This window comes from Trichoderma breve, chromosome 2 (assembly GCF_028502605.1).
Source record: "Trichoderma breve strain T069 chromosome 2, whole genome shotgun sequence".
In the NCBI taxonomy this organism is placed as follows: Eukaryota; Fungi; Ascomycota; class Sordariomycetes; order Hypocreales; family Hypocreaceae; genus Trichoderma; species Trichoderma breve.
In genome coordinates, this window is record NC_079233.1 from 3,636,386 (window position 1) to 3,664,345 (window position 27,960).

Below are 27,960 nucleotides of genomic sequence, written 5' to 3' on the forward strand. Positions count from 1 at the left end.
TCCACCTGCCTTGCCTGGTCCGGCTATCCTCTCTTCCCTTCCCCCCTCCCCTCCCCCTCATCCCATCCCAATCACATCAATGATCGTCTTCTCGGCCTCACCAGCCCTGCGGCGTCTCGCCTTGGCCTCCCGGCTTCGCTCGCATGGCCCCTCTTCTCTGCTTCCATGCCGTCGCTGCGGGGCCACGCCTGCATCCTCTTCCCACTCCCTCCTGTCTGCCTCGCTCTTCTCTCTCTCCTCCTCAGCTGCAGCAGCCACTAGCATCAGCATGAGGATGGCGTCGACGTCTGCCGCCTTGCCTCGTCTGGCCATCTTCGAAGCCGTGGCTCGGCACGATCCCGATGCCCTCGCCGTGGTCCACTCGCTGTCTGGCCGCCGTTTCACCTACGGCCAGCTGCTTGGCGACGTGCGCCGAGCGAGGGCCCGGCTGCTCGAGGCTCGCGGCAAAAGCACTGGCGACGACCTGGACGGCGAGAGGGTGGCCCTTTTGGTAGAGAATAGCTACGACTACGTAGGTGAGCGAGCCCTTTAAAATACACACACATCAACAAACCAAGATTCTTGATGTGTGTTGTTCATGTACCTGGTATACGAGCACAACTCGCTGATACCATGTCCCCCGCGTCCTCTTCTCGCGGGAGACATTAAACAGTCACCCTCCTGGCCATTCTGGCTGCACGCTCTATAGCCGTACCTCTATCTCCCGCCTTTCCCATTCCCGAGCTAGAGTATGTCCTGAACCACAGCGAGGCCTCGTTGCTCGTGTCCTCGCCCAAGTTTGCGTCCAAGGCCCAGCAGGTCTTGGCTGCAGACTTGACATCCAAGCCATCCCACGTGGAGCTACCCAAGCATGCCGAAAGTGCGGCTGCAACGGGGGAGGACGTTCCCTTGGAAGACGACGCCAACCCGGGGCAAGCAGGTCTCATGCTCTACACGTCGGGGACGACTAACAAGCCGGTAAGAACCGCCTGAGCACACTCTCCATTCTATCCCTCGTTCTAAGATTCATTCTCCAGAAAGGCGTCTTGCTCCCCCAGTCTGTCTTAACCGCCCAGGCCCGCTCTCTCCATGAAGCTTGGGAATACTCTCCTGCGGATCACCTCCTCCATCTTCTCCCCCTCCACCACATCCATGGCGTCGTCAACGCCATCTTGACGCCCCTGCTCGCCGGGTCATCCATCGAGTTCATGTTCCCCTTCAACGCTGACGCTGTCTGGAACCGCCTTGCCGCCCCGTATCTCCCCTCATCCGAGACGACCAACGGCAACGGCATCACCAACGGTGACGCTACCTCCAAGTCTTCTCCCAAGCCCAAAGTCACCTTCTTCACCGCGGTCCCAACCATCTATAGCCGTCTCCTCAATAGCCACAAGTCCCTGCCCCCTCCCATCCAGGATGCCGCTCGCCAGGCCGTCTCCCCCTCCAACATGCGCCTCAACATCTCTGGATCGGCCGCCCTTCCCACCCCCATCAAAACGGCTTGGGCATCCCTGAGCAACGGCAACGTCCTCTTGGAGCGCTATGGCATGACCGAAGTCGGTATGGCGCTCTCCTGCGGCCTATCCTTTGCTGACCGCGTCGACGCCTCTGTCGGCTGGCCCCTGCCCTCCGTCCAGGCCCGCCTCGTCGATGTCGACACCGCAGAAGTAATCCTTCCCGGTGAGGAACTTGACGCCCAAGGTCGCGAGCGCTCCGGCGAGATCCAGCTCCGCGGTCCCACCATCTTCAAGGAGTACTGGCGCAACCCAGCCGCCACCGAAAAGGAGTTTACAGCTCCCGACCCGGACGGCAACGGCGCCTGGTTCAAGACGGGCGACGTCGCCGTCCGCCGCCCCGTCCCGACCGCGGGCCTCAACTCCGCCGCCCAGCCCTGGGCCCAAGGCCCCCTGTACTTCATCCAGGGCCGCAAGTCCGCCGACATCATCAAGACGGGCGGCGAAAAGGTCAGCGCCCTCGAGGTCGAGCGCGAGCTCCTCTCTCTGCCGCAGGTCGCCGAGGCCGCCGTCGTAGCCGTGCCCAGCGGCTCGTGGGGCCACAAGGTCGGCGCCGTCGTCGTGCTCGACCGCTCCGTCGCAGAGAAGTGGTCGGCCCTGGAGATGCGCCGCGCCCTCAAGAGCCGCCTCGCAAACTACAAGATCCCGCAGGTCATGAAGGTTGTCGAAAGCATCCCGCGCAACGCCATGGGCAAGATCAACAAGAAGCAGCTTGTCAAGGCCATCTTTGCCGATGAGCACAGTGGCGATGAAGCATGAGCCTTCTTTTTATTTCTCTCGTAAACAGTGTTTTTTTGCCCTTCTTGATTACCCTTGTGAATTACCTAGCTGTGCTGTTGGTGTGTGGGATAGAAGGGGGCCAGATAGATAGCTATAGGCAAACATCCATCTCATTAAATAGATGTTGGAGAGAGACTCGAGGGGAATGAGCTCAAGGGCTAGTAGGTAGTCACAAGGTCGTGCTGTTAGCCGTAGCACATTAGATGGTAAAAAAATTATCTTGAATAAAAAAAATAAATGCATATAAAAATAGCACATCATTCTTGGCCTAAACATCAAACATCTATTTTTGGGTAAAGGTTCCTTGTTTGCTTCCTCGCCGACCGCATCTGCCATCTTGCGCGGCCTTCTTGACGAGTTTCAACATGGAAAACAAAATAAAAACGAAAGCTCCTGAGCTAACGCCGTCATGAGATGTGAGAAATATGCCATCGTCTCAGAGTCATTAGTTGCCCGAGAAGCCAAGCCCAAGCCTTGCCGTGCGCAAACCCCGACCCGAATCCGACAAAGAAAAAAGTTAATCATGCCTCCAACCACACCTGCCCTTCCGGACCGGCCTTTTCAACCCATGGTGGAGAAAAGACCTCAAGAGAGATGCGTATACCGGGGCTGTACTAGATATCTCGTTGCGGTAGGTGGGTGTAATAAATGCGGCCCTTTTCCCCTTCCATTGTAAAAAAAATATCGTCCCAGGCGTCTACACGACGTACTTTGCCTTGGCTCTGGTGCTACCGGCGTGGGCGCTGTCGGTGTGGCCAGAAAACTCAACCTGCTCGTTGGCGGGGAGCTCGAGGGTATCCTTGAATCTCCGACCAATAGACAGGAGAATGTCCTTACCCTTCTCCCCGCTTCGGCCCTTTCCGCCAGCAACGTCTCCGTCGCCTCGTCCGGGAATGCTCTTTCCGATGGTGCGAGTCCAGACACCGATACGGTAGAAGCCCTTGCGGACGTTGACGACAACGCCCATGACCTCACCATCCTCCTCCTCTTCGAGGGTCTCACCGATGGCGCCCATCATGACCTGGAGCCAGAGGCGATCGACGTCGACATTGCGCTTGTCCTTGTACTGGTAGGACCACTTGCCACCGTGCTTGTTCTGGGGGTCTTCCCACTCAGGGCGAACGCCAGCCTTGAACAGGTGATAGTCAGACTTGAGCGCAAGTTCTGAAACAGGAGCAACGTTGTTCTGCACAATGCAAGAGTCAGCAGTGGGAAACACAGCATAATGGTGCATGGACTTGTGGGCAAGGATGGACCTACGTATACGCCCCAGAACTCTTCAACGGAGTCAAAGGTGATGACCTCCTTCAGCAGGTCATTCCAGTTGTCACCCTATAGCAAAAAGCGACGAGATGTTAGCTCCGTCTCCTCATCATGGCAAAAAAGTAAACCGAAATTCAGCCAGCTCAATGCCTGCTCCATTTTGACAGTCCGTACCTTTCCACTGGGTGGCTTGGTGAACCACAGAGTCCACTTGCTCTGGAGAGGGTGCTTGACAGTGAAGTTGTCCTTGTCGTGGAACACAGTGACAGGCTTTCCGTCATCCTTGGCCTCGGTGCTCCCGTGCTCGCCGTCGCTAGGAGAGATGGGGATGGTGGAAAGGTCGACCTGCTGGTCCATGTTCGGTGTGTCAATCGCAGCGGCAGCCATTGTGCTTGTCGGGGCTGTGATTCGGTTTCGGGTGGTTGGTCGGATTGCGAAAGAGTTGGAGAAGGAAGAAGAAAAAAAAAAGAGAAAGCTGAAAATTTGGAGCTTTCAGAGGCGGGAGTCAAAATCGCGGGGCAGCGGCGGTGGGATGTGAAGAGGCAGCAAGCAGAAAAACTTGCGGTGGCGGCGTGGGAAAGAGAGTCGCTTGATTGCTTCTCTTTTCGTCTGCGTTCGGAAATATGGGAGGAAAGATCTGGTTCGAGAGTGTTGATTTTTCTTTCAGTGTCTGAATTTGCGCCAGGCAAACTCTCAGGGCCGTCAAGTGCGAGGGGCTCGAGCAATACCTGCAATCAATTCTTTGGGTGTTGAAAAAAAATGTCATGTTCGACAAAGACGCTAAAAGCCGTGCTTGCACTGTGCAAGTTGCGGCCTGAAAATCAAGGCATAAACTGCCTCTTACTAAGTCCATCTAAGGTCCTCATCGCTTCACATGTGCTCCGTATTCTAACTCCAGGTTCGTATACCAGTTTGATGCTGAAGAGCGCCCAGTAATGGCCTACCAAAGTTGATCTGCAGCGCTTTTCTCAATTTACACACAATTTACGCACGTCTTGACTTGGCCAAAATCATATAATATTTCCAGCAAACTCAGTGCATATATATCGTATTTGTAGTTATATATTGGCGTATTAATAACATTCCGATTTTCAGGCATAGACACACAGTCCCTTAAAGTCCAGCAAATCATCAAATCCTTTTCATCCAGCATATATGCGCTCATCCCAGCTCCATAATCCCTTTAACCTCAAAGTCCCATAAATTTCAAAGCCCTTCCTTTTCCCATTCTATCATGGAAAACAAAAGCAAGATTTCGCTCCGCATGCAAATACAGCCCCTAAAAGAAAGAAAGAAAACACAAGAGAAAACATAGAGAATCCATCTACAAACCATTTACCCCTTATCCTTGACCAGAAAGCCCATAAGCTTGGTATATTCCACTGTCGTTGGATGATCATAAGGCACCAGCCTATTCCATGTGCGCGCATGCTGTACTTATCCTTTTTCAACCCAAAAAAAATTCCAACCTGTCCTCCTATTGAACGCCTCCTTTAGAGCAAGCAATATCGTAGTGAATAAAAGAATGAAGAAGAAAAAACACCCAAAAAGTCGTAATCGTGAGATTTCAGCATCTTATAAGGATGCGCAGTGCATAAGCAGCCCGGAGGCAGATGCTTCTTTCAAACAAAAGAAGCCAAAACTTTTGTTCAAAGCAACGAGAAAAAGACAATATTGCCGTAGAAATTGCGTTTATAAGGGAGAAGGAGATCAAACACCCGTCCCGGTCCCGGTCCCGTTTTCCAGCTTGTTGACGTTCTCTTCAGTCAGAGCCTCTCCTGCACCCGGTTCAGGAAGAGAGTTGTTTCGGAGGTCGGCCGGTACACCTCCAGCCGCATCAATAAGCTTCGTCTCATGGAGCATATTCGACCATTCCTTTTCATCTTCAAGTCGACGAACTGGAGGTGACAGCTCGACGGCAATAGCCGAATCAAATGGCGAAGGCTCAGGCCCTCCGTTGGTCGTAAGTGGCCGAGGCGTGATTGGGCTCGTATGAAATTCTTCAGATGCTGAAAGCGGAGATGGATCGTTCTCCTCAATACCCAGATGCGGGATATCCGCATTATCGCAATGCTCACCCATTTCAGAGCAATCAGAAGCCGGCGGCCCCGCTTGGGGGCGACGCCGTGTGATGGACCACCTAATCAGCATCTTCTCCAACACCTTCATCGTAACCGGCTTGGCCAGGTAGTCATCCATGCCGGCTTTAGTGCACTTCTCGCGATCTCCGTGGATTGCAGACGCAGTCATGGCCACGATGGGCACGTTTTGAACGAGGGTTTTGTATGGAAGATGATGCCGCAGAAGATGGGTGCATTTGTAGCCATCAATGATGGGCATCTGCACGTCCATCAGTATAATATCCGGCATTTTATTTTGGCCTTTTGACGCGCCAATCATGTAATCCAGCGCCTCTTTGCCATTCCAAGTTGCCGAGACCTGGAAGCCAAGTTTTCCGATCGTACGTGTGGCGATCTTCTGATTTACCGGGCTAAAATGAGCGAGAGAACATTAGCATTGGCCATATTAAAGATATACTGGAGAGGCGGTCACAAGGTAAAACACTTACTTATCCTCCACCACCAAGATATGCAGTCGTGATCGTTCAGACAGAGGCAGCTCTTGCTCTGCTGGAGGTGGTGTCCGAAGGGATGCCCGCCGACGAGATTTGCCTCCAGAGTTACTCGTAATGCCCTCTGAGCCTTGTGAGGCGCCCGTCATCTGTTCATACTCTGAGCTGTTGCATGAGAGGCTTAGCTCAGACTGTAGCCGATCGGGGATTGCTCCAGGTTCTACCAGCGTGGGAGCTGGGGCTCCCGTTGGCTTCATAAAGGGGATCCAAAACGTTGCCTTCGTGCCCGATCCCACGTTTGATTCCAACTTGATGCGGCCATTCATCAGGTCCAGCAAATTCTTGCAGATTGTCAATCCCAGTCCAGTACCGCCAAATTTTCGCGCCGTAGACGGGTCTCCTTGGCTGAACGGCTTAAAGAGCTTCTTTCGAACTTCTTCTTCAATGCCAATGCCCGAGTCTTCAATAACAAAGCGAACCTCGATTGTCTCGGCTGATTCCCGCTCCTTGACCACCGAAAACTTGACATATCCTTGATTGGTGAACTTGATGCTATTCGTGAGGAGATTGGTAATGATCTGCCGTAACCTGCCGGGATCACCAAGGACCACGCGTTCATTGGCAATATCTTTGCCAACGTCGGATCGAAAGTCTAGATTTTTCCGCTCCACAGCAAACTTGAGCATCTTCCTCACATCTTGCACAATGTGAGAGAGGGAAAATTGGACTTCTTCAATGTCCAAGCGACCCGATTCCACCTTTGAAAAATCTAGAATATCGTTGATTACCGTGAGCAGCGATGTCGCAGAGCTTTGAATGTTGTCAACATATTCACGCTGTTCTTGAGTCAGTTCCATATCGCTCAACAATTCTGCCATGCCAAGAACTCCTGTAATGGGCGTCCTGATTTCGTGAGACATGTTGGCCAGGAATTGACTCTTCAGCCTTGTAGCTTCTTTGGCGGCAGCCTCGTTTGCCATTGCGCGACGCTTCTCCTTAGATTGCTCTCGCAAGGCTTCGCCTCTGACCTTGAGTTCGGTGACATCCATTATTACGCCAATGGCCCCATCAACACATGTCTCCTTGGTAGCCATGCCATCTTTGGTCTTTTTTCCGAGCATTGGGTGAAATCGAGTTCGATACCAGCGATCATCTGTAACCCCCCAACGGTTAGTTCGCCGCATCTTTCTATTGCCATTCTCTAAAGGATGTCTTAATTTTTTCAACTCACCAAGTCCATGCTCCTTTACATCCTCATTACTCCGTCCTTCGAGAATGTCCTCAATGGGCTGAAGCCACTTTAGGCGTTCTTCGTCAAGCTCTCGTCCAGAGATTCGATTGAAAACGGTATACATGTTCTCTCCAACAAACCACCTGCTCTTCTCATGGTTATCGTCGGAGGCGCTATTCCAGATCAAGGCGCCCTCCAACATCGTTACTCGGCGTTCGGGGTCGACGGTGAAGATGGTGACGTGTGAGTGGGCAATCACGCTTAGCAGCTGCTGGCGAGTACGCTTAGCACTCAACTTCGTCTGCATGCTCTCGTGGATGTCGGTGGAAGTTCCTGTTTAAAGATTAGTTTCCTCTATTATTTCAATTTTCGTATCAAGGAGGCTCAAACTTACCGAACCATTTTTCAATCTTGCCCGTTTCCTTGTCGCGCACAGCGAGGGCACGGCCGAGAAACCACCGCCACTCTCCCTCTTTGCTAAGGCAACGATACTCCATGACATAGGGATCTCCTGTTTTCAGGGAGTGATTCCACCGAGAGCGAGCCTCGGGGCTGTCGTCGGGATGAATGGCAGCTTGCCAAGCCAGGCCAATACACTGCTCGGGATTCAGGCCGGTATATGTGTACCATTTCGTATTGAAGAAATCGTGCATTCCGTCTGGACGTGCCGTCCATACAAGCTGTGGCATGGCGTCGCAAATGATCTTGAACCGCTCCTCGTCGCGCTCTTTGATATGAGTGATTTCCTCCCTCATCATAGTCACATCACGGCCGGTTACAATTCCAGCGAGAAATTCGTGTGTAGTCTCATCGTAGATGCCCTCTCCCAACACATCGAATATGATTTTCTTCCCATCGCGTGCGTACATGCCTATACGCTTGCTAGCGAATGGCGTCTCTGTCCTAAGTAGAATGGAGATTGGATACTCGCTGACATCTAGTTGCCTCGTGAAATCTTCATTATATACTTCCCACTTCTCTAGCAGGTGAAAGCCATCGCCAGACGAGTCGAGATCGGCACCGACAGGGAAGAGCTGTCTCGCTGCCTTGTTTGGAAATGTTACGCTGCCATCCTTCCACATGGCAACGACGGGCATCTGCGTACTATCGATGAGAGCGTCTTTCATCCTTATCATTTTCTGTAGCACCGAGGGCGTGCTTGCTTGCGAATGTGACGCAACAGTCGGAGGTCCCATGGGAGGGAAGGGACTGGAAGAGATGGTAATAACGCCCGGGCTGTAAAACAGGGGGGAGCTAGAGTCTCGACTGGAGGCGACAGACGATGCATTCGAGGTGGAGATGGTTTTCTTCTCGACAGCTTCAAGGATGCTAGATCGAGCAATAGCTCTCCGGCTGTTAAGCGGTATCGACGGAGCTGACTGGGCGTTGGTGAAGGTCAAAGTAAAGAAGGTTTGCTTATCCTCGATTTCCCAGACAGTAATGATCATTTTGGCAAAGGCGTGGTATTCGGATTCTTTTGCCTTGTACCGGCTGTTGAAGGTGGTTTTGGTGATGTCTTTTCTAGTGATGATGACTTCTACTGTCGCATCCTGCGTCGGTCGCTCGATGTGCTTGGCCTGGTCGGTCGCCTGCGCAAGAGCCATGGTAGCAGTTGGCGTGGCATCGCCGCTGGGTCCAAGATGAGACGGTCGTCGTTGATGGTTCGAGACTGATGGCCGTACGCCGACTTCAGTGATCAAGGTGTCGAGGAAAGCCTCCCATGTAACCCATACAGGACGGCCATCCTGAATCATATCAATGCCTACCTGTGAGAGGGTCTGACCACGCAACTTGTCCATCGTCGCCGACGCATCCTCATCGCTCAAATCATCAGAAATGATGCCGAGCATCCTCCCCATGGCCTCATTGGCGAGTACAACGGTCTTGAGGTTGTTTAGTACGATGACGGGGACAGGCAGGTACTGCATTGCGGAAAAGGCAACTTGGCCGGGCGATATTGAAGGCATGGAGAGTCGAAATGGGCTTTGGGATTTGGAACGGACTCCATCGCCAGGGTCTCTGAGGAATCGTCCACCGCCCATGGAGCGAGGACTCTGATCGACACGGCCGTTCATGTCTGCTGTGGCAGCCTTGGACGACCCTCGATCTTTCATAGAGGCTACGAGGTCAGGATCGAGATCCGGCGGACCTCGCGGAGCATCGTGGGCAGCGGAAGAGGGAGCTGGAGCGGACTGGGACGCTCGAGTCTGAGAGCTCTCGCGAGCATCTTCCAGGGACGTCATCTCGTTGGCATTCCACGCATGAGGGAGACGTGCGCAGCGGGCCTAGACAAAGATGTTGCAAGACAGTAGCAGTGAGATTCGTCGTCTAGGGCTCGAAACGAGAGGATCCAGAGCCCGGGGCTCTCGTGAGCAGGTCGAGGATGGTGGCTGAGTTGACGGAGGCCGGCCCAACTTGACTCGGAAGCAAGCACGAGCTGACAAGAGTCCAGCTCGACAAGGGATGTTTTCTGATGGCAAAGCTGAATAATTGGAGGCACGGAGACAAAGGAGAAGGGAAGTACGGCAACCCAGGACTCGATGCGTTAGTGCTGCTTTACTTGACGAAGCTATGCCGGTATCGCAATGGCGTGGGATATTGCAGATCTCGGGCTCCACCCATTCGATGGCTGGATGGCCGCTTTCCTGGAGTCGTGAAAAGTTAAAAGCGGTAGGATGGGCAGACGGAGTCACGGACAAAAGAGGGCCAAGTGCCGAGCTGGTAGGGTCCCGATTTATAAAAATGTCCGGCCTTAGTTTGCGAAGCTTGTCCGGCTGCCAGACGGGGGGAACGACGATGGAACGGCTGGAAAGGCGAAGGGCGAGAAACAAGACAAGACAGCTTGGATGGGTAGAGGAAGAGGATCAATTGCGGACCGGAAGCGGGGGGGTTGAAACAAGAGGTTGAATGAAGCGGACCTGGTGGCTTTTGACTATTCTTGTTCGCCGTCGAGGGCCGCGAACAGACAGCGTGGGGACTGGGGCTGGGCTAGGATTGATGGCTTGGAACTAGAATCGATGGGACCCTGAGCTGAGACAGACAGGCAAGGAATTTCAAGGAGCTCGGAAATCGTAGTACGAGGTGCCGAGTATGTAAGGTGGTGGTGGACAAGGGCGCAGCAAGAGGAGGGGGGAGGTAGGTGAGAGCAGGTGAGAGGATAGGTGAGTGAGAATGAGGCGATTCAAGAGCAAGGTTTTGGACTGCAGTGTGCCTTTGTTCTGGGTTTCGATAGCATTGGAAGTCCTATACCTTGGGACTACTAAAGGTACATTGCTTGCAGCCTCAACTCTGGTGCGGCTCTTGGCTCTTGGCCACAGTACATATTGACATCCAATGCACCACCTCTAGTACACGACTTGTACAGTACAGTACCGTAGCTGACTGACATGGACGCCCTCTCTCTAGTTGACCGTGCCAGGGGCAGTGCTGTGCTGTGAAAGAGCATCAATCCATGCGAGTACATACATGTGCAGTACCGGGCTTTGATGCAATGTGCCATTGACCTGAGAGGTGGGACGTGGGTGAGCTGAGACGTCTGATTTCAACAAGTGCTCCCTCAGACAGACAAGCCCGTACTCGTACAGACCAGATTCATGCCGGGCTGCCGCATTCCTCGACCTAGCCCACCATCTATCTCTCTACTCTACTCTACTCTACACACGCATCGTATCGTATGTATTGCAACGTTCACAAAAGCTACTACCACTACTAGCACCATCACCTCTCCCTGCCTTGCCTTGACTTGAGCAGGCAATCAATCCGTCTTACTTGGTGACGCCCCGGCAAAAAGGCCTTTTGATTTACCCATTGGGCGAATGAGAAACCCGCCGCTGCCCTGGGCGTTTTGGTTCGGGCTGGCGGGCGACGCGGGCCAACTGACACATGAATAGGAATCGGTACATACTCGTACATGGACGTGATGGGAGAAGAGCCAGCCGCATGCAAACACACACAGCACAGGGTGTGGACCGTGGACCATCCAATGCAGCCTGCCCAATCACCAAGGTACATGTACCAGTCACATATAACATCCCAGCACCTGTACTGCACACAAGCACTCCATCATTCATACCTGTATTTGTACTCGTACATGCGTGCCTCGTCCAGACCGCACATTCGAAATTCGGTGTCCATGTGCCCCAAGGTGAGACGCCATCTTGCCTACAGCACAGAGGGCGAGCAAAGACGAGAACCCGGAAGATGGGCATCGCATCGGCCTTTGTTTCTGTTTTGCTAGGCGCTCCGTGCTTCTTACTTTAGCTTGTCTAGCCATGGTGCGGGCACACTAAACAATGTCCCTTCTCGTATGGATTTTGCCCGGTGACCCATTCATGCTGCGAGGCATCCCCCATCCCGTCGCCTTTTTTCCTTCGCCCTGCTGTGAGGGCATTAGCTTAGCTCGTCTAGTACTTTGATTCTGTCAGGGCAGCAGGTTTGTGGGAATAAGAGCACTGGAGAAAAACCAGGCCGCCGGTGGGCCTTGGAAAGTGGCACGACTCCAAAGTCCGCCTGTCAAGCTGCGGTGGCAAAATCCGAAATCAAGCTGCCAGAAAGCTTGCTGCAAGGACTTGGACAAAGATCAGCAGTGGCGCTCTGGGGCTAACTCCACGAGTCTAGCAAGCATGAACGCTTCCACGATGAGCCTAGATGGGGGTTGAACTCTTTTGCTATCGGGCCTTGCGTGTTCTTTGTCCGTTCCGTGTGTGCTTGTACATACCGCATTTCCACCTCTGCGATTTTTGAGTTTCCCATGGAACCCGGCTAGGGCACGAGTTGGATGCGTGGATGGGCAAAAAGGACAAAAGAGAAAAAGGCACCAGACAGTCTGGGCCTGCAATTGCCGCCCTATCACATTCTCACATTCTGGCTGCTAATGCGGCCGCTCCCACCATCCGATCTGACTGGCTTGAACTTGACCAGGTCCGGCTCGGTACAAGACCCAGCTCGCCTCGACCAAAGCTTGCAAGCTTGAGTTTTGGGCCTGCGACATGCAAATCACTACTGCAGCTAAAATGGATTCTCTGCTGAGACGCCCAAGGTCGGGAAAGACTGCCAGCACCAGACAAGGCAGAACCTGAACCTGACCCGACCCGACAGCCCAGCGAGATGCGGAGACGCTGATCTTGCAGCGTTTTTGGCCTTGCTGGTCCATGCAAAGCAGAGCAAAGCAGGAAATAATCCAAGGACGAGGATCAACTTTCAAGGGGCCCCCAAGTGTCAATGTCAATCAATGGCAACCGCGGCGTCGCTCCCTCAATCCTCCTCGTTCCCTTTTGTCGCTCTTGAAACGGGCGCAACGCCGAGCACGAGTGCCGCACAATCCGCAGGGCTTAGATGAAAGCTACTAACTAGCACCAAAATAAAACAGGTGCCTTGACTTGTGCATGTTGTGTCGCCAAGCCTCCCCTCTTGTCAGATCAAAGCAAAGACGAGCAAAATGAGAAAAGTAGCAAGGCTCGGCGAATGAGAGCGATCCAAGCAAGGATCAAGAGCTGGGAAGAGGAGGGAAGGTCAGTGTGTACATGTATTCTGCCCCTGGATCCAATCAGATGGGGCGCATTTGCCAGAGTTGGGCGATCCATGGAATTTTTTTGCTTTTTTTCTTTCTTTTCGCCCAGCGTCTTTTTTTTCTCTTTTTTTCTCTTTCGTCTCTCTCACGGCTGTTCTTTCGTCCCTCTGGCCTTGCAGGGACCCGGCCTCTTTGGCTGCATGACAAGCCTCGTTCGCAACCCCTGCTAACCCTGTTTGCAGACCAGGGTCCTCCCGATGCTGAGCAAAGCTCGGATCCACCCGTTGTCTAGAACACGGCTTCGGGTTATGGAGTCGTTGGACCAAAAGTATGGAGGCTTGCTTCTAGAGCTGCTGGTGCTGGTGGAGATGCGACTGGTGACACCGGATCGAGCAAGATGGCCTGAGACAATCGTGTTATCGCTACCTATGTATCCATTTGGCACATACCTGCAAAGTGTAAAGCCTCAACTGATAACGAGCAGTACATCCATCACAAGCCGCTGAGAATCTTACTGTAATACTAGCAGCTGTAGTCGTGGCATGGCGTCCAGGGATCAGAAGCTGCTAGCACCGAATACGTGTACCGGTATCCGGACGCCCATCAGACCTCAGCTCTTTTGACCTGGAGTCTGTCTTACTTGTACATGCCGCGTACCCTCTTGTACATTTTTCCGAGATGCGACACTTCACAATTCATTTCTCCGACTACAGGAAGGGTATCCTATCAGCAGCACTCAGACAAGACCAACACCCATCCCACCCGTCGCTTCTGCCATTTCATACCCATTATGCAGCTTGCAGTTACAACAAATTAATCATTCATAAACAGATTGGCCTAGAGGCCTGCTCGTACATATAAGCCCGCATGAAAATACTGCAGCTTTGCTCGCTCCTTTGCTTTCCCCCCAAAATTCCAAACACCATCCATAGCTCGACTTAGACAGCAAATCGCGTCAAAAGGCTCATGTCTCGAAAGCTCCACCAAGCCGATCTTAACTCCATTTTCCAATCGGCGCTTTTCCTAATACCACCCGGCTCCAGAAAAAGACCACACCAGAGACCCTGGTTTTTGCCTTGGAGGGCGGGCTCCTGCAAGTACGAGTACAGTAGTGGGAAGTACTTGGTGCTCCGTACTGCTCGTAAAGCTTTCCCATCAATCCCATGCAGCAAACAAATTTGCATCCAGCAGCTTTTTTATGGGCCCCCTCCAAAGGCACGGGCAACTTCACCGCATCCTCTCCAAGTCCATTCTTTGGTTCGGCTTCGGCTTGCCTTAGCCAGAAATAGTGTCAGCGGGCATCGCGCCATGGCTCTCTGCCAGCCTATCGTGAATTAAACTTCATCTGTCCGCAGGTAGAGCAGGTCCACCACTGCCGTTCCATTTCTGTCGCGCAAAATTCGCAGCGCCACGTTGGTGGAGGAGCTGGTCGAGCTGGAGCTGGAGCTGGAGCTGGAGCCGGTGCCGACACGGCGACCGACGCCGACGTCGATGCTGGTGGCCTCTGGGCTGTTTGCAGTGTCTCACGACCCTTCGTCTTCTTCTTTGGCGGACTATCTGTTAGGTCAATCACAGCTGGCCTCGGCCCAGGCTGTCTCGGTGTCGCCGGTACGTGTAATGTTGCCTCGCCGCGCTCCACCCCGCAGGCATCGCAGCACAAGAAGTCCTGCGGGTTATGCAATGTGCATACTGAGCAGATCCAGAATCGCTCCTCTCTGGGACGAGGAGGTACTGGTGGTCTCTTATTGATCATGCTAGTATTGCTGCTGCCGCTGCTGCTCCCCACGCCCGGCCTTGGCCTTGAGCCGTCAAATGACACCGTCTTGTTCCCGTTGCTCGTCATTATTTTTTCCGCAGGCGACGAGGTCACGTATGAACCACCTGCATTAGCCATCTCGTCTTCCTGGGCCATCTCCCATAGGGCCTGCGCAATCGCAAGATCGTTGGCCTCGTCTTCTTCTGCCTGTGTGCGAAATCCATTCTTCGACGCCGTGTCTGCAATGATCCGAATCTCGTTGTCACTCAGCTTGTCCGTTGCACAACCCTCGAGAGCTTTTGTGCGCTTCTCGGCCGCCGCCGCTGCTGCTTGGCGTAGGTTTCTACCTGGCCTTGGCGGTCGTGATATATCCCCTCCGCCAAGCCGTCGTCCTGACCCCCGAGTCAATTGCTCGTGAGCTTTTCGCTTTTCCGCGGCTGCACGGGCAAGCCGCTGCACTTCATGAGTCGGCAGCGCCTGTCTTCCGCCCAGCCGATGGCCCTCAGACAGGAATCCTTCGCCTGTGTATCCCTTGAAAAGGAGCCCTTGCCATTCATCACGCAGTTGGTCCCAGAGAGCATGAAACTTGGCATCATGAGGTCCATGTACAATGTGACAAAGTTCATGTAGCATCGTGTCCACGATACTTTCGGTCGGGAGGAACTGGTTCTGGTCTTGCGGATAGCGTAACCGTAGGCATATTCTCATCCCGCGATTAACATTTAGCCCTGTTGTAGTTGGTCAGTAAGTCGGTGAGCCAGTTGACCATGCTATTGGTAAGTGTATGCGCACCAAGTAAATTCTGCTGGTTGGGATAGAACTCAACCAGCTCCCCAACTTTCCACCCACGACTGCGCATGATCGGCTTTACAAGGGAGGCCACTTTCTTCAAGATGGTCAATGCCTCACCAGCTCGGCGAAACTGCGCGAGGTGGGTGTATGATAGGACCAAGGGATCATGTTCTGGCATATTGACAGTCCTTGAAGTATAGGGTATCAAGTATAAAGATGTATCTGTGATCTAAAACCAGACGCGCTGGAAGTCGATATCAAAACGACGCCTGCAGGCTAATGCGAAGAAAAGAAGAGAAAATAATCGCGTCTACATGGTTTCAAGGCGCCAGAGATTCTTCTAGACACTCGCCACGTCACAAACGGATGCCTTGAATCGCGGCGCCTCGTTTCAGACTTGGGGCGTTTCTATCTCTCCAATGGCAAGAGGTGCAATATCATGATTGGGATGCGACGGTTTCTAATCATACAGCTAAGGCGTAAAGTATACGCGGCCCAAGATGACTAAGCCGGGCGCTGGGTGAATGAGCAATGCCGACGGAGCGGCAGATGATTGGCATCGTGTAACCTGCTGGAATATAAGCTTCAGCTGTTTACTTGTGTTTGAAGAGATACAGAGAAAAATAGTAGATTAGTCTATTAACTTCCAACTAATAAGTCTAGAACATATGTAGTTCAGGGTGTGTATGTAAGTGAAGCAGAGGGACCATCCTTGTAACGATTTAGCTGCTAGGGAAGGCTCTAGAAACACCGATAGCAGATGCACTCAACTCAGCTGTAAATATGTAAATATGATAACGTATTTAAATAATAACATGGAAAATAAGAGCAGCATTAAATAAACTTCATACGTACATCCTCTCCAATGCATCTTACCCAACGTTTCACTAGCAGATTTAGTACGCGAAGTGTCAAGTACTAGCCTCTCGCCAACATGCAAACATGGGGGTCTCAATCAAATGCACGTCCACGGAATCGGGCGTCCGTTAACCCATTTTGGCACAAACTGCATGAGATATCATCTTATGGAGAATCCTTCGGAAGCATCTAGAGCATTCAGGGTTCTTTGCCGGCAGTGACATGCTTACAAATTTGTCATTTTCGGGATGCATATCCGTCACTTATCAATGTAAACCCGCCACCAAAAGAAACAACGGGATACAAACAAGTACAATGTGCTATTTCACATTTGATTGGTCACCGTTTTATATATACTACGGGGATACTCCGAGCTGAACAAAGTACTCGGCATAATATAACAAGAGGCAGCTGACACAGCTGGTATGCTTGTCCCAAGGGTCCTAGATCCCCCTGCTTTCCAAACCGTCACATTTACAGATGGCCGGTGAATGTGTTAAGGGGATGATTGGTTCGCCCTACCGAGCGACTAAGCCTCAAGAGTGTCGATATCCCTCAACTTGCATAGAAATACCTAGTGTGGCTACCTGAGTCGGAGACGCCGAGAGGACAGGTCAACATTGTCAAGACATGCATATTCGGAGCCGAGGTTAGACGGCCAGATGGATTTCCGAGTCATGACGCCTTAAAAAGTCTATAGAGTGTCTATACTTGGTGTTTTGGTTCCTTGAGCTTCGTGTATTTATAGTTGGAGGCAAAATAGGTTTCCTATTTGGTACAAATGGCATGATCTTGGTGGCGGTGGAAGCGCGCCTGTAGTATTCAATCTGATGAACACAAAGCTAAGTAGACGTGCGTGTCGAGCTATCATAAATTATGGTAGCATTAGATACCTCGTGGCATAGACGAAGTGAAATCTCATGATTGGCGCGTACTTACACAGGTGAAAAGTACGTATTACACAGTGCGTTGCTCGGTGAGGAACATCTTAGCTCATCACACCGACTCTCCAATATAGCTCAATATAGCTGTTTGTAGCAATTTTTTATGATCCAACAGTTCATACACTCAATCAAGACCCAATAGTTCGAGCTTGCCATCGCCCAGTGCATCTTCCATCCTCTTCATAACCTCCAACACCTTCTCCTCCTTCAAGCGTCGTCCAACAACCTAGACACCAACTGTGGACGACTATGCATATCATCTGCATTGTATCATTTGTAGGCACCTTGAGCAATTCCGTTGAGTCTCTTGATATTGTCAGTACTTGGCAACTGATCTTTTCCCCTGTCTACATAAGTCACAGGCATCACGCCCGCGGAGTAGCCAAACTGCAAGCACTTGGCATTAGTAACTTCATAATTCGCGTACGTAACAAGTCGATATTCAAGAGCACCCACCAGATTAGAGAGAAAAGTGTATGCACAGCTGCTCACAGCATCATGCATTCCATTGTGAGAAACAGCGGGGAGTGCATTTGGCGGAGCGATGATGAAGTCTATCTTGGTATCCTCCTACCACTCGAACCATCTTCGCTTGTATGCCTCTCGCTTGGCAATTAGCTGCCAATACTCTAAGACGTCCTTGGATGCCAGTCGTATAGGACGTCCGCCCACAGAGAATTTCCCTGGATGTACTTCATCCAAAGATAATGCAGGTACTTGATGGAAGAAGTCGCATGTAGAAGCGCATTTGCAAACTCTGCGGTCATTAGCCTCTTCGGGAAAATGGGTAGACTGTTTTCAGTCCATCGTTGTACAGAAGTTGGTATGCAAGTTGCAGGGCTTCATATGGCGATAGAGGGTTAATCTTAACCATCTCGTACTCAGCCTTTTCAAGGGCCCTTTTGCAAGCAGGGCTGAGGTTTACGACGCCATCTGTCCTGAAGAATCCGACTCTGAGTCGGCCTTTTTGTAGAATCTCTTGTTCAGCCTCGGACTTCCATGGCAGAGGCTAAACTGAACAGTCATATGGCCACAGCTTCATCCAGATAATGGGTTGTATAAAATACGTCAGATCATCCAAGGTTCGAGCCATCGGGGAGAGAACCGAAAGGATGTCGTCCTGGCCTGGCATTGACGTAGATGCTCCCAGCTTCACCCACCCGCTCGCAGAGCATTTGTGCGAATATACTCCTTAAATAATGAGCGGGACATCGAGCACTGCCTGCTACATTGCTGCGAATTCCAATTCTTTCGCCGAGAGCGAGCAGCGCGCCGTCGCCACCAGTAGAGCCTCCCGGTGCGTACTTGTTATTGTAAATATTGGCAGGTCGACCCCAAACATCATTGCTTGATTCAAAGCTCAGTAATGGAGTGGAAATGTTAGCCTTGACGCATGGCACAGCTCCAGTATCCTTGAGCAACTTCGTTGTTTTCACATCGCCAACATGCTCGCCAACGAACTTGCTCAAATCCAAACGAGTTCTCATATTCGGTTTCATTGACGTTATCCTTGAGGCTAACGGAAATATCTGCCAAGGAGGCCACTCAGATTAATTTATGCGCCTTTGAGCCACGCTTCGGCGGAAGGTATCCTAGCCTCAATTAAGCAGTCGGTCTTAGCATGGGTCTCAATAGCAACCTTACCATATATGTTCAAAATGCCAATGGCTCGATCAGCATTCTTATATACTTCCAAGATGAGATGCTCGATTGATTTGCTGATATTTTCACGGTTAATAACGCTGAAGGGGCCATGACATGCTGGGATAGCTCTGGTTTTGGCAGCTCGGTGGTCTTTTTTGAAACGACTACCGACTGTGTCAGAATCAAATATTACGAGTTATAGATTGATACGAACATTCTGTAAGAAATTGGAGCTTTGAGACGTACCAGTCTAGCCTGTGCTGAAGGTATACTAGGAGAAACATTGTCAAGATTGCGAAGTGTGATATACTAAAAGATGTGCTTATGGACGAGGGTCGATACAAGTCAGTTGGATCCGATTTCAGACGACAACGCTGATTAATAGCTTCGATAGCTCATTGCATGTATCCTACAGCACGGCATCTCGAAGCCGTTAAGGGCACGCCCTTCATCCATTAAAGACATCGCCTCCGATGTTGAGGCTGCACATTTGGCTTATCAACGACATGAAAGCACGTGCTTGCAACTACATCTCTATGTACACGACCTATATAAGCGAAGCTCGCTTCCAACTAGCCACACTTGCAGAAAATAAAATGTCAATGGATGTTTGCCGAGTTCAAAATAGATTCTTCCATTGCCTCGATCTAGACCATGCCCCTTCACCTTTTTTCGTCTTCGTTTCCCATGTCAACTCCTGGTTATTACTAGGGCGAGATGGTAGTTTCAAGCTAGTGGCCTAGCTGGAGATCGGCTTCGTCTTTGCCTAGTCGGTCGTCTATTCCGTTCCTGCACTGCCATTATTCCCACCTGGACGAACCGCTCGGCACTTCGATTATCTCTTCACAAGCCAGATGAACAATTGTTTGGCTGATTTTTCTCCTCTCAAGGTGATTTGGCGGCGGCGTGTGGGCCATGCCTGAAACCATCTGCATCTCGCTGTTGGCTCTAGCAGCAGACTATTGGCTGTCGTGCTTGGAACTCTGAGCATTTGAGCAATAGGAACCTCGACTCGGGTCGCTAAAACGAGTCTCCAGATAGATTGCGACGCTGCCTTATCGAGAGTCCAAGAAAGGCAACGAATGGCAGGGGCCGACCTGCCACACGCGCCTAGGGTCTGAGCTGTCTCGTGCATATATTGAACGCTATCAGTGGCGATGCCATTTTTTTTCTCTTCCTGTCCTTTTGACGGCAGGCCTCGTACCTTTCCTTTTTTTGAGCGCCATCAAGTCCACGGAGAATTTGGGGCTGGACTCCAAAGACGCCATTTTACATTCTTTTCGGGTGGTCTATAACTTTGTTGACGCTCTCTTTTTAACCTTGGTGTTGGACTTTGATAAGACGCTTCTCTCCATTTTTATCACTCTTTCTTCATGATTCGCCTGTCGATCTTTTGGTGGCACTAGTTATTTGCTGTGTACTACACTTTTAACGTCGAATGATGCACATATTTCTCTTTCTGGCAGCTCTCCTGGCCACTTCCATCACTTATGCGGCCCCCATTCAATATGAGAGCAAGAAAATCTTTGTTATTTCGCAGAAGCCAACCTTGATACCGCATTATATGCCCCAGGCCAAGAGTGCAACAATTCTTGCCAATGTGACGGATCCCGATCTCAGCCGCGACTCCTGCGGCTCGGTCAAGATGGGATTTCGTACCCTTTGGACTTGTCGAGACACTGCCATCCGTGTCCCCGGCACCAACCAGTTTGCATTCGTCTTTGCCAACACAGCCGGCTGGACCGACAATCAGCAAGACGAAGCACCCGCTATTCAACAGGGAGGGCCGGTTGGAGCAGGATCAGATGGCATCAATAGCATCCTCCTGATGAAGGGCCCGCGGCCAACTCTTCCTACGTTCTACCCCTTGGGCCCCAACATGTGCCCAAACTCTGGGGCATGTGATGACGGGACAAGCAGATGGACAGCATGGCCAGACTCACCACCAATGGTCACGGACACGGCTCTCAATGGAACTGTCACGGCATATACTTGGGTGTCCAACAACCAGATGGTCAGCAGTAGCATGGAGCAATTGACACCTCAGCCTTCAACCACCATGTTCAAGATGACATACACGCCCGATCTCAACCCAGACGTGCTTCCGGCTGTTTCAACTGTGGATGGTAATTTCTGGGGAGAGCACGAGATTGCATATGGAACCTATGGCAACGTTGTCAGGGGGGAGTACGCCTATCTCTACGGACTACTACACCTGGGAGGTGTCGCTTTAGCAAGGGTTCCCGTCGATTGTATCGAGAACAAGAGCCAATACGAATACTACGTGGATGGCAAGTGGACAAGCACCAAGCCCGCCATCGATGACCCAGCTGCTGCAGTCCCCAATGCCGGAACAACAGGACAGGGAACCTTTTACTTCTCGGATCGGGCCCAGTCATACGTCTGGATCGGCCAGGCCAGCATCAGCGTCTCGGCCGACTTTTACATCTCGACGGCCCCAAGCCCAGAAGGGCCCTGGACAAGCCCATATCTCCTCTACTCGGGGCCCAACGGCGATGGGGACCTGCCGTCGTACAGCTTGCAAGCGCATCCTCACATGCTGCGCGAGTATGACGACGGCATCTATCTGACGTGGACGCAGTACTTCAAGCCCAGCACATACGCTGCATATGTCACCCCGCTTGTGTACGTTTCGTTTGTCTAGGATCGGGTCCCGGGTGGAGATGACACATGCAGTTGAACGACGATACCCCATTGTTTTGATATGCAAGCGAGCGAGGCCTACATACTTTGTACATACATGAATGCCTTACATGGATAATCTACACGTCGGATACAGGTACATGCACATACATGGTCGACCGGGGGGGTTCAAGGAGCTGGAGGGGCAAAGAAACGGGTAAAAGCATTGATACATTGATTACATGTTCCTACAAGAGTGGCGTGGTGCCTGATGTGTTGTTCCTCGTTGGGGAGACTGAGATTAACAAGGGGGAGAGTCTTGTAACGACCATTGAAGAAAAGCACCTGAGAAGCCCCTTGAAATGCTCCGTCTGCTATGCTGTACTTGGTAACCCGCCCTGTCCAAAAGCAAACATGGCATGAATGCGACTTTGGTTCATCCTCTTTTGCATTGTATGGGGCTGGCCAGCGTCTCATCGCCCTGAGCGGTGAGCTGCAGAGCCTTGAATCAAGTGCCCACATATGACACGTGTGAGATGCTCGACGTGTGTCCATGCCATGTACAGCAAATTCATCAGTCGTGAGAACCCAATTCCCCTCATCTTGGGTCTTGGGGCATGGCTCATGCATAACTGCCTTACCTATCCTTTCCTGCTGCTTCAACCGCCATCAGCCGTAGCAATTCTTCTTCCCAGCCTTTGATTTTCCATCAGCCATGTCCCTTATCAATCACCCATGTATAACTATTCCTCCCATTTTTTTTTCGTCCGTTTCCTCCCCATGCTGAGTGCCGCCCACTAGCCCTAGACAGCTGGTCTGTCCCCCCCTAGCCGTGCAGCCACCGCCAATCACAGGACCGCTCGCTGCTCTATAGCGCCCTGTAGCGCCTTATAGCGCTCGCTTCCCTTCTCCCATCCCACTAAAGCCGCCTCCGGGACCCGACCGGACCAGCTGGCCGTCTCCACACCATCCTGTGAAAGCCTCTGCTCTGAATACCGTCATCAGGCTCAGAGCCCAACTAGAGCTTTTTTCTCTCTTCTTTTCCTCTTCTCTTCTTCCTCTCCTCCTCCTCCTTCCCCGTCTTCTCTTCCCCACGCTTCAAGCTAGAAGCCCCTCATCATGGCGACCGAAAACAACCAGGTGATGGACGTGGTAAGGACTGCCCTGCCCTCATTCCTCGCCCTTGCGGCAAAGGCAAAGCTTTATAGCCGCGGCTAACGCAAATCCCCTCCAGCTCAACACCATCTCGGGCACCTTTCGCAAGGTCACCGACAATGCCGCCGAGTTCATCGACAAGGGCGTCGACAAGGCCTCCGAGGCCGTTCGCGAGAGGCTGGCGACGGTCGACTGGCTGCCTGACATTGTGAAGCCTCTGCCCCCGCCTAAGCCCGAGGTCATTGTCGTGCCGCTGTCGACAATCGAAAAGCTGCAGAGCTGGTTCTCCAGGAACAAGTACCTGATTGGCGCTGCCGTTGTCATCACCACCACCGTTGCCTACAAGGGCTACCAGCAGAACAAGTACGTGCGAAAGGTACGGAGGGCCAAGCGAAGCAAGAATGGCGGCCGCTCCGAGGTTGTCGTTATCGCGGGGTCTCCTCGCCTGCCGCTGACCAAGTCGCTGGCTCTGGATATGGAGAGGCGCGGCTTCATCGTCTTTATCGTGTGCAACGCTCCCGAGGACGAGGCCGCAGTCAAGTCCTTTTCTCGTGCTGACATTATGCCCCTCACCATTGATACCACAAATGTGAGTCTTCTCCTCATAATGATATCCTTATCATGACTCATTTGGGTGGTTTTGATGAGAACTATATAAGTCCCAAGTTTGCATGTGAAAGCAAGTTTGCTAACTGCTATCCCCACCTAGCCTCCCAATGCCGGCCTGGCCATCGAGCGCTTTGCTCACTTCCTCACATCTCCCAGAGCTCCCGGGCCCAACATCAAGCCAAACCAGCTGACGCTCAAATCCGTCTTCCTGATCCCTAGCCTTCACTACCAGACCTCTCCCATCGCCACCATCCCCCCATCAGCCTTTGCCGACCTCTTCAACACCCATCTGCTGCAGCCCATTCTCACCATCCAGACATTCCTCCCGCTGCTCACATCAAGGCTTGGCCCCATCGGAGAGAAATGGGTCCCTCCCAAGGTCCTCGTTTTCACCCCCTCCATCATTTCCTCCATCAACCCGCCCTTCCACGCCCCCGAAGCTACCGTCTGCTCCGCCCTATCGGCCTTCACCGAGGTCTTGACGGCCGAACTGCGACCTCTCGACATCCCCGTGACCCACATGCAGCTCGGCACCTTCGACTTCTCCGGCTTCGTGCCCATTCGCACCGGCTCGCCAACCCAGGGCCTGGTGACCAGCGCAGGAAACCCCGAGGATACACTGGTCTGGCCCGACGGTGCTAGACACGTCTACGGACGCAACTTTGTTGCTCAGACTGCATCGGCCATCTCCGGAGCCCGCATCCGAGGTCTCAAGGGCAGCTCCCTCCGACACCTCCACGCCACCGTTTTCGACGTCATCGACGGCTCTGTCAAGTCTGACACCGTTCGCATCGGCCTCGGCGCCAGCATCTACGGGTTCGTTGGCCGATGGGCCCCGCGAAGCATTGTCTCGTGGATGATGGGCATCCGCAAGGTCGACGAGCTGTCCACCTGGAAGACGAGCTCATACGAGGGCTCCGAAGATGGCAGCGACGACGGCGAGGAAGGTGGCGAGGGATCCATCTCCGAGTCCAAGGAGTTTATCGCCGTCCAGTCCGAGGGCAACGTCTGGAACTCGGGCGAGACTGCCAAGTGGGATCAGCCTCCTACTGATGCCCCTGCTCCTTGAAAGGATCAAAGGTGTTAAAGAACTTGAAAAAAAGAACCGGTTTTATTTCCTGGAAACTGATGACGCAAACAGCCTGCCGGAACAGCATGGCCTGAGCTGGAAACCTATGGGTATATATATGTTGCAAGCCCGTATTTAACGATTGGATGTTTTATGTATGCATGGAAGGAAACCCACTCTGATTTCATCAACGGTACATAGATACGCTCACGACTTTATTGACTCAAATTCATTCATTCAGAATTATTCATTGATAATGCTGTTCCCTCTCTCTATACAGGCTGTGTGTGCAGAGGATATGTAGTATATATAATAACGCCCGTCCCTTGGATTTGTGTTTCTTCCCCCGCCATAGCCTCCATCCCAACAGGGTATCATAAAGGACTCGAAAAAAGTTGTAAATGTTAACGTAACAGCCATGAGCCCTGGCTTCATTTGGTCTTCTCCCCTCTTCTCCTTCATTTCATCACCACGATTCCGCATCTCAGTGTCCCCTACCCCTATACCTTCCTCGTCCACCTCCTCCTCTCCATCGTCCGCCTCCTCCTCGCCCATGCCGCCCATGGCCCCGATCTTCCCTACCCTCACGCCCGTCACGATCCCCCCGTCCATCTCTAAATCGATCTCCCTCGTCGTCCCTAAACTGCTGTACCTCCAGCTTTATTTCGTCCTCTGTCTTTTCCGCGCTCTTAGCAACCGGCTTCTCCAGATCCTTGGACCACTTCGGATGCGCCCCCGTCTTGCACTCCAGCCCATCAGGACAAAAACCCGCCAAGTAATACACACAAAGCTTCCTCCTCACATGCTTCTTCGAACAAAGCGGTCCCAGCGGACAGAACCCCATATCATAATGCGGACACGGCGGCAGCTTGCTCAGCGGATCGACGTGCAGATACAGACACTCCTCGCCATTCGAACAATAGCCATTACGCATGAAGAAGTTGCACTCGGGCATCTTGCGCAGATTATATTCGTGCAAGAACTCGCAGTGCTCGCCCTTCTTGCACAGGCCGCGCAGCCAGTGCTTGCACACGAGCGAGTTGAGCCCGCCCGACGGCTGCTGCTGGTCCCTGGAGCGCCCGTCCGAGACGTGCCGCTCCGAGCAGCGCGTGCCGTTGGGGCAGCTGCCGGACTGGAAGGCCTTGCATACGGGGCGGTCGGGCGGGAGGCCGACTTGGTATGTCTGCCGGAGGAACGGCGAGAAGCGGAAGTTGTAGGGCTGCGCGGTGTGGTTGAGGATGGCGGCGACGTCGCTGGCGTGTGCTGTTGTCGTGGCCATTGTGACTTGGGTGGGAGGGCAGAGATGCCCGGGTTGAACGGAGATGTTGTTTGAATTGGTATTCGATGAGTGGGATTAGGAATGGATGAGTCTCTAATGTTGGATTGAGCAGCACAAGAAGATGGTCGCCAAAGTCGTTGGAGCGTGTCGTGGAGATGTTGATGGGAGGGCGGAAAAGTTGAAGTTGAAGCTTTGGGTCAAGGCTGGTGCTTTAGCAGAGGTTCAATTGCATCCACCCGAAAGCTTCAGCCACTAGTGGCGGATGTGTCAGCCACACCACCATCTTTCGTCCATTTCGAGAGACAGTGACCGAAGCAGTTGAGATATTGGCGATTAAGTAATCCACCAAGATTGGATTGAAAGGCGCGTATCTTTGGTCTAGTAGGAAGAAATTGCAGTTTCAAACGTAGATGCCTTAGTATCAAACTATATTGGCCGTGTTCGCATCGTAGGGCTCGCCAAGTAGCGGCCATCTTTAGGCAATATCCCCAAAGGCGAGATGAACAGCTATGCGAAACGAAGCCTATCAATAAGCGGCATTACAATGCCGAGGGTATTATAATACAGTATAAGTATCAAGATATGCGTTGTGAGCCAGAAGAAACAGAATGTGTGTGTGTGAAGGAATGAGGGTGGAAACGAGGGAAAGAGGGAAAACAGAGAGACCATCCTTGTCAAAGAGCAAACAAATACAGACTCGCAAAGCTTTTTGATACCAGCAATAAGCCCGGATACGCAATCTCTAATGAATAATCCCGTGGCAACTCCGCGTAAAAGGAAACTGTGAAAAAAATCCATCCAACAAACTGCCATAAATATCAGGCAAGAGTTCAAGCCTGATCAAGGTTGCATTTCCGTCCAAAGTAGAAAAAAGTTCCGTGATCAATCATAGCAAAACACCGTAAGGGAAACAACAAGGCCGTTCAATACAGAGACTCGGCAAAGTGACCTTCTCTCTTCTGGGCATAGCAGACGCAACAGTTGACATAGCGGTGGATGGTGTCGTCCTGGAGGCTGTCTCGTGCTGCCTCGAGCATGGCCACTCGTTGTTCTGGAGATAGATTTAGAGCAGCCAGAGGTTTCGCCGCCATGGCTCCGAGAGAGTCGTTGATAGTCGTCTTCATAAACACACCGAGGGCTCGCAGGGTTTTGTCGCGCGGCCAAGTCGATATCGGGACCTTTTTCGTGATGCAGTGGACATTTGAAAAGCCGGTTTCGCGAAGGATCTGTTCAAGCTCGGTAATGGCAAGGATGTTGATGCCGTAAACTCGCAGGCCGTTTTTCACCGTATCGAGAAACACCCGGAGGGGGTCGTCATCCTTCATAGTTCCATCGTCGCATCGGATCTCCGTCATGAGTTCGTGAAACTCTACCCAACCGCCGTTCTTGACATGCCTATCCTCCAATCATCAGTCACGTCCTTTACAGCCCGATGGCTTTGCATCATGAAAGGCGGAACAAACGGGTAAATCTTGGTCAGGAGGCCCTTCAGGTCTCGCAGAACATCCGTCATTTGGCGGAAGTGAACTAGGTCAAACTCAGAGCCATGGAGCCATTCGGGCTCTTCGCTATCCTCGATAAACATGCGGACGTTGATGGGTACCCATGACGGCTGAATCGGTGAGAGGTCGGTGCCAATAACGCTCGCGCTTGGATGCTGATCAGCGACTACCACGAGAACATCGGTTAGTCATGAGTGCAGAAATGGATCGATGCGCCAGTAAACGTATACATGAGGGCATAGAGAATTGCAGTACCATCTATAGGCCAGATTCCTGTTCGAACGTTGATTAGCATTTGGGCGAATGCGCAAGCTCCGTATGCAACTTACCAATGCCAGTTCCAATGTCAATGATCTTCTGGGGATGGTCACCAATATTGGCATAGAATAAATGTCCGCCCTACAGCCCAAACATGTGAGCATTTGATCGTCCATTTGTTCCGACGAGGCCGATGGTATCGGTGGCATAACGCCAGCGCGAAGCAAAATAACCACCAAATCTTAAACGTATTCCCCGCTTCCTTGGACATACCATTAGCTGAAGAAACAGGGCATGGACCGTTTCCTCTCTGTGACGCTCGACCTCATCGTTGGGCATAGGATAGATGCCTCGGCGGAAGCCGTGATATCGTCGACCATAGGCAATCTCATCCTCGTAGACGCTTGGGGGGACCGAGGTGGACGGTCCCGATGAAACCTCCCAGCCGCTCTCGAAGTCGCTGGTAACGTCGCTAACGCCCGCAAATTCGGCGTCCTCATCTCCGTGGTCGAGCTCGAGTTCGGTCCGCGTGGTGATGCTCGTGGCATCCGTCACCGACGCCGTCGACACCAGCGAAAACGTGGTGTCATCGTCGTCATACAT

At 52.2% G+C, this 27,960-nt stretch overlaps 9 protein-coding genes across 9 annotated transcripts; 3 read left to right on the top strand and 6 right to left on the bottom strand.

Moving 5' to 3' along the window:
- Positions 1-268: 268 nt before the first annotated feature.
- On the top strand, positions 269-2,252 carry T069G_03306 (AMP-binding enzyme domain-containing protein; the record flags this gene model as incomplete). Its single annotated transcript, XM_056170516.1, has 4 exons — positions 269-515; positions 653-957; positions 1,017-1,823; positions 1,869-2,252. 4 exons carry the CDS (start codon positions 269-271, stop codon positions 2,250-2,252), a joined length of 1,743 nt encoding a protein of 580 aa, XP_056031408.1.
- Positions 2,253-2,970: 718 nt separating this feature from the next.
- T069G_03307 (eukaryotic initiation factor 4E domain-containing protein) lies at positions 2,971-3,923 on the bottom strand (the record flags this gene model as incomplete). Its single annotated transcript, XM_056170517.1, has 3 exons — positions 2,971-3,459; positions 3,534-3,605; positions 3,711-3,923. The coding sequence occupies 3 exons, from the start codon at positions 3,921-3,923 to the stop codon at positions 2,971-2,973; spliced, it is 774 nt and encodes a 257-aa protein (XP_056031409.1).
- Positions 3,924-5,246: 1,323 nt separating this feature from the next.
- T069G_03308 (histidine kinase-, DNA gyrase b-, and HSP90-like ATPase domain-containing protein) lies at positions 5,247-9,582 on the bottom strand (the record flags this gene model as incomplete). Its single annotated transcript, XM_056170518.1, has 5 exons — positions 5,247-6,027; positions 6,106-6,163; positions 6,221-7,261; positions 7,340-7,672; positions 7,734-9,582. The coding sequence occupies 5 exons, from the start codon at positions 9,580-9,582 to the stop codon at positions 5,247-5,249; spliced, it is 4,062 nt and encodes a 1,353-aa protein (XP_056031410.1).
- A 4,590-nt stretch (positions 9,583-14,172) lies between these two features.
- On the bottom strand, positions 14,173-15,574 carry T069G_03309 (WLM domain-containing protein; the record flags this gene model as incomplete). The annotated part of the gene is made up of 2 exons (XM_056170519.1): positions 14,173-15,332; positions 15,397-15,574. The coding sequence occupies 2 exons, from the start codon at positions 15,572-15,574 to the stop codon at positions 14,173-14,175; spliced, it is 1,338 nt and encodes a 445-aa protein (XP_056031411.1).
- Positions 15,575-17,964: 2,390 nt separating this feature from the next.
- T069G_03310 (amidase domain-containing protein) lies at positions 17,965-18,685 on the bottom strand (the record flags this gene model as incomplete). The annotated part of the gene is made up of 2 exons (XM_056170520.1): positions 17,965-18,207; positions 18,428-18,685. The coding sequence occupies 2 exons, from the start codon at positions 18,683-18,685 to the stop codon at positions 17,965-17,967; spliced, it is 501 nt and encodes a 166-aa protein (XP_056031412.1).
- A 1,598-nt stretch (positions 18,686-20,283) lies between these two features.
- T069G_03311 (uncharacterized protein) lies at positions 20,284-21,507 on the top strand (the record flags this gene model as incomplete). Its single annotated transcript, XM_056170521.1, has 1 exon — positions 20,284-21,507. One exon carries the CDS (start codon positions 20,284-20,286, stop codon positions 21,505-21,507), a length of 1,224 nt encoding a protein of 407 aa, XP_056031413.1.
- A 1,097-nt stretch (positions 21,508-22,604) lies between these two features.
- T069G_03312 (uncharacterized protein) lies at positions 22,605-24,318 on the top strand (the record flags this gene model as incomplete). Its single annotated transcript, XM_056170522.1, has 3 exons — positions 22,605-22,637; positions 22,720-23,229; positions 23,350-24,318. The coding sequence occupies 3 exons, from the start codon at positions 22,605-22,607 to the stop codon at positions 24,316-24,318; spliced, it is 1,512 nt and encodes a 503-aa protein (XP_056031414.1).
- Positions 24,319-24,802: 484 nt separating this feature from the next.
- T069G_03313 (zinc finger c-x8-C-x5-C-x3-H type (and similar) domain-containing protein) lies at positions 24,803-25,597 on the bottom strand (the record flags this gene model as incomplete). The annotated part of the gene is made up of 2 exons (XM_056170523.1): positions 24,803-24,843; positions 24,901-25,597. 2 exons carry the CDS (start codon positions 25,595-25,597, stop codon positions 24,803-24,805), a joined length of 738 nt encoding a protein of 245 aa, XP_056031415.1.
- A 923-nt stretch (positions 25,598-26,520) lies between these two features.
- T069G_03314 (methyltransferase domain-containing protein) lies at positions 26,521-27,960 on the bottom strand (the record flags this gene model as incomplete). The annotated part of the gene is made up of 5 exons (XM_056170524.1): positions 26,521-26,992; positions 27,061-27,265; positions 27,355-27,372; positions 27,429-27,498; positions 27,631-27,960. 5 exons carry the CDS (start codon positions 27,958-27,960, stop codon positions 26,521-26,523), a joined length of 1,095 nt encoding a protein of 364 aa, XP_056031416.1.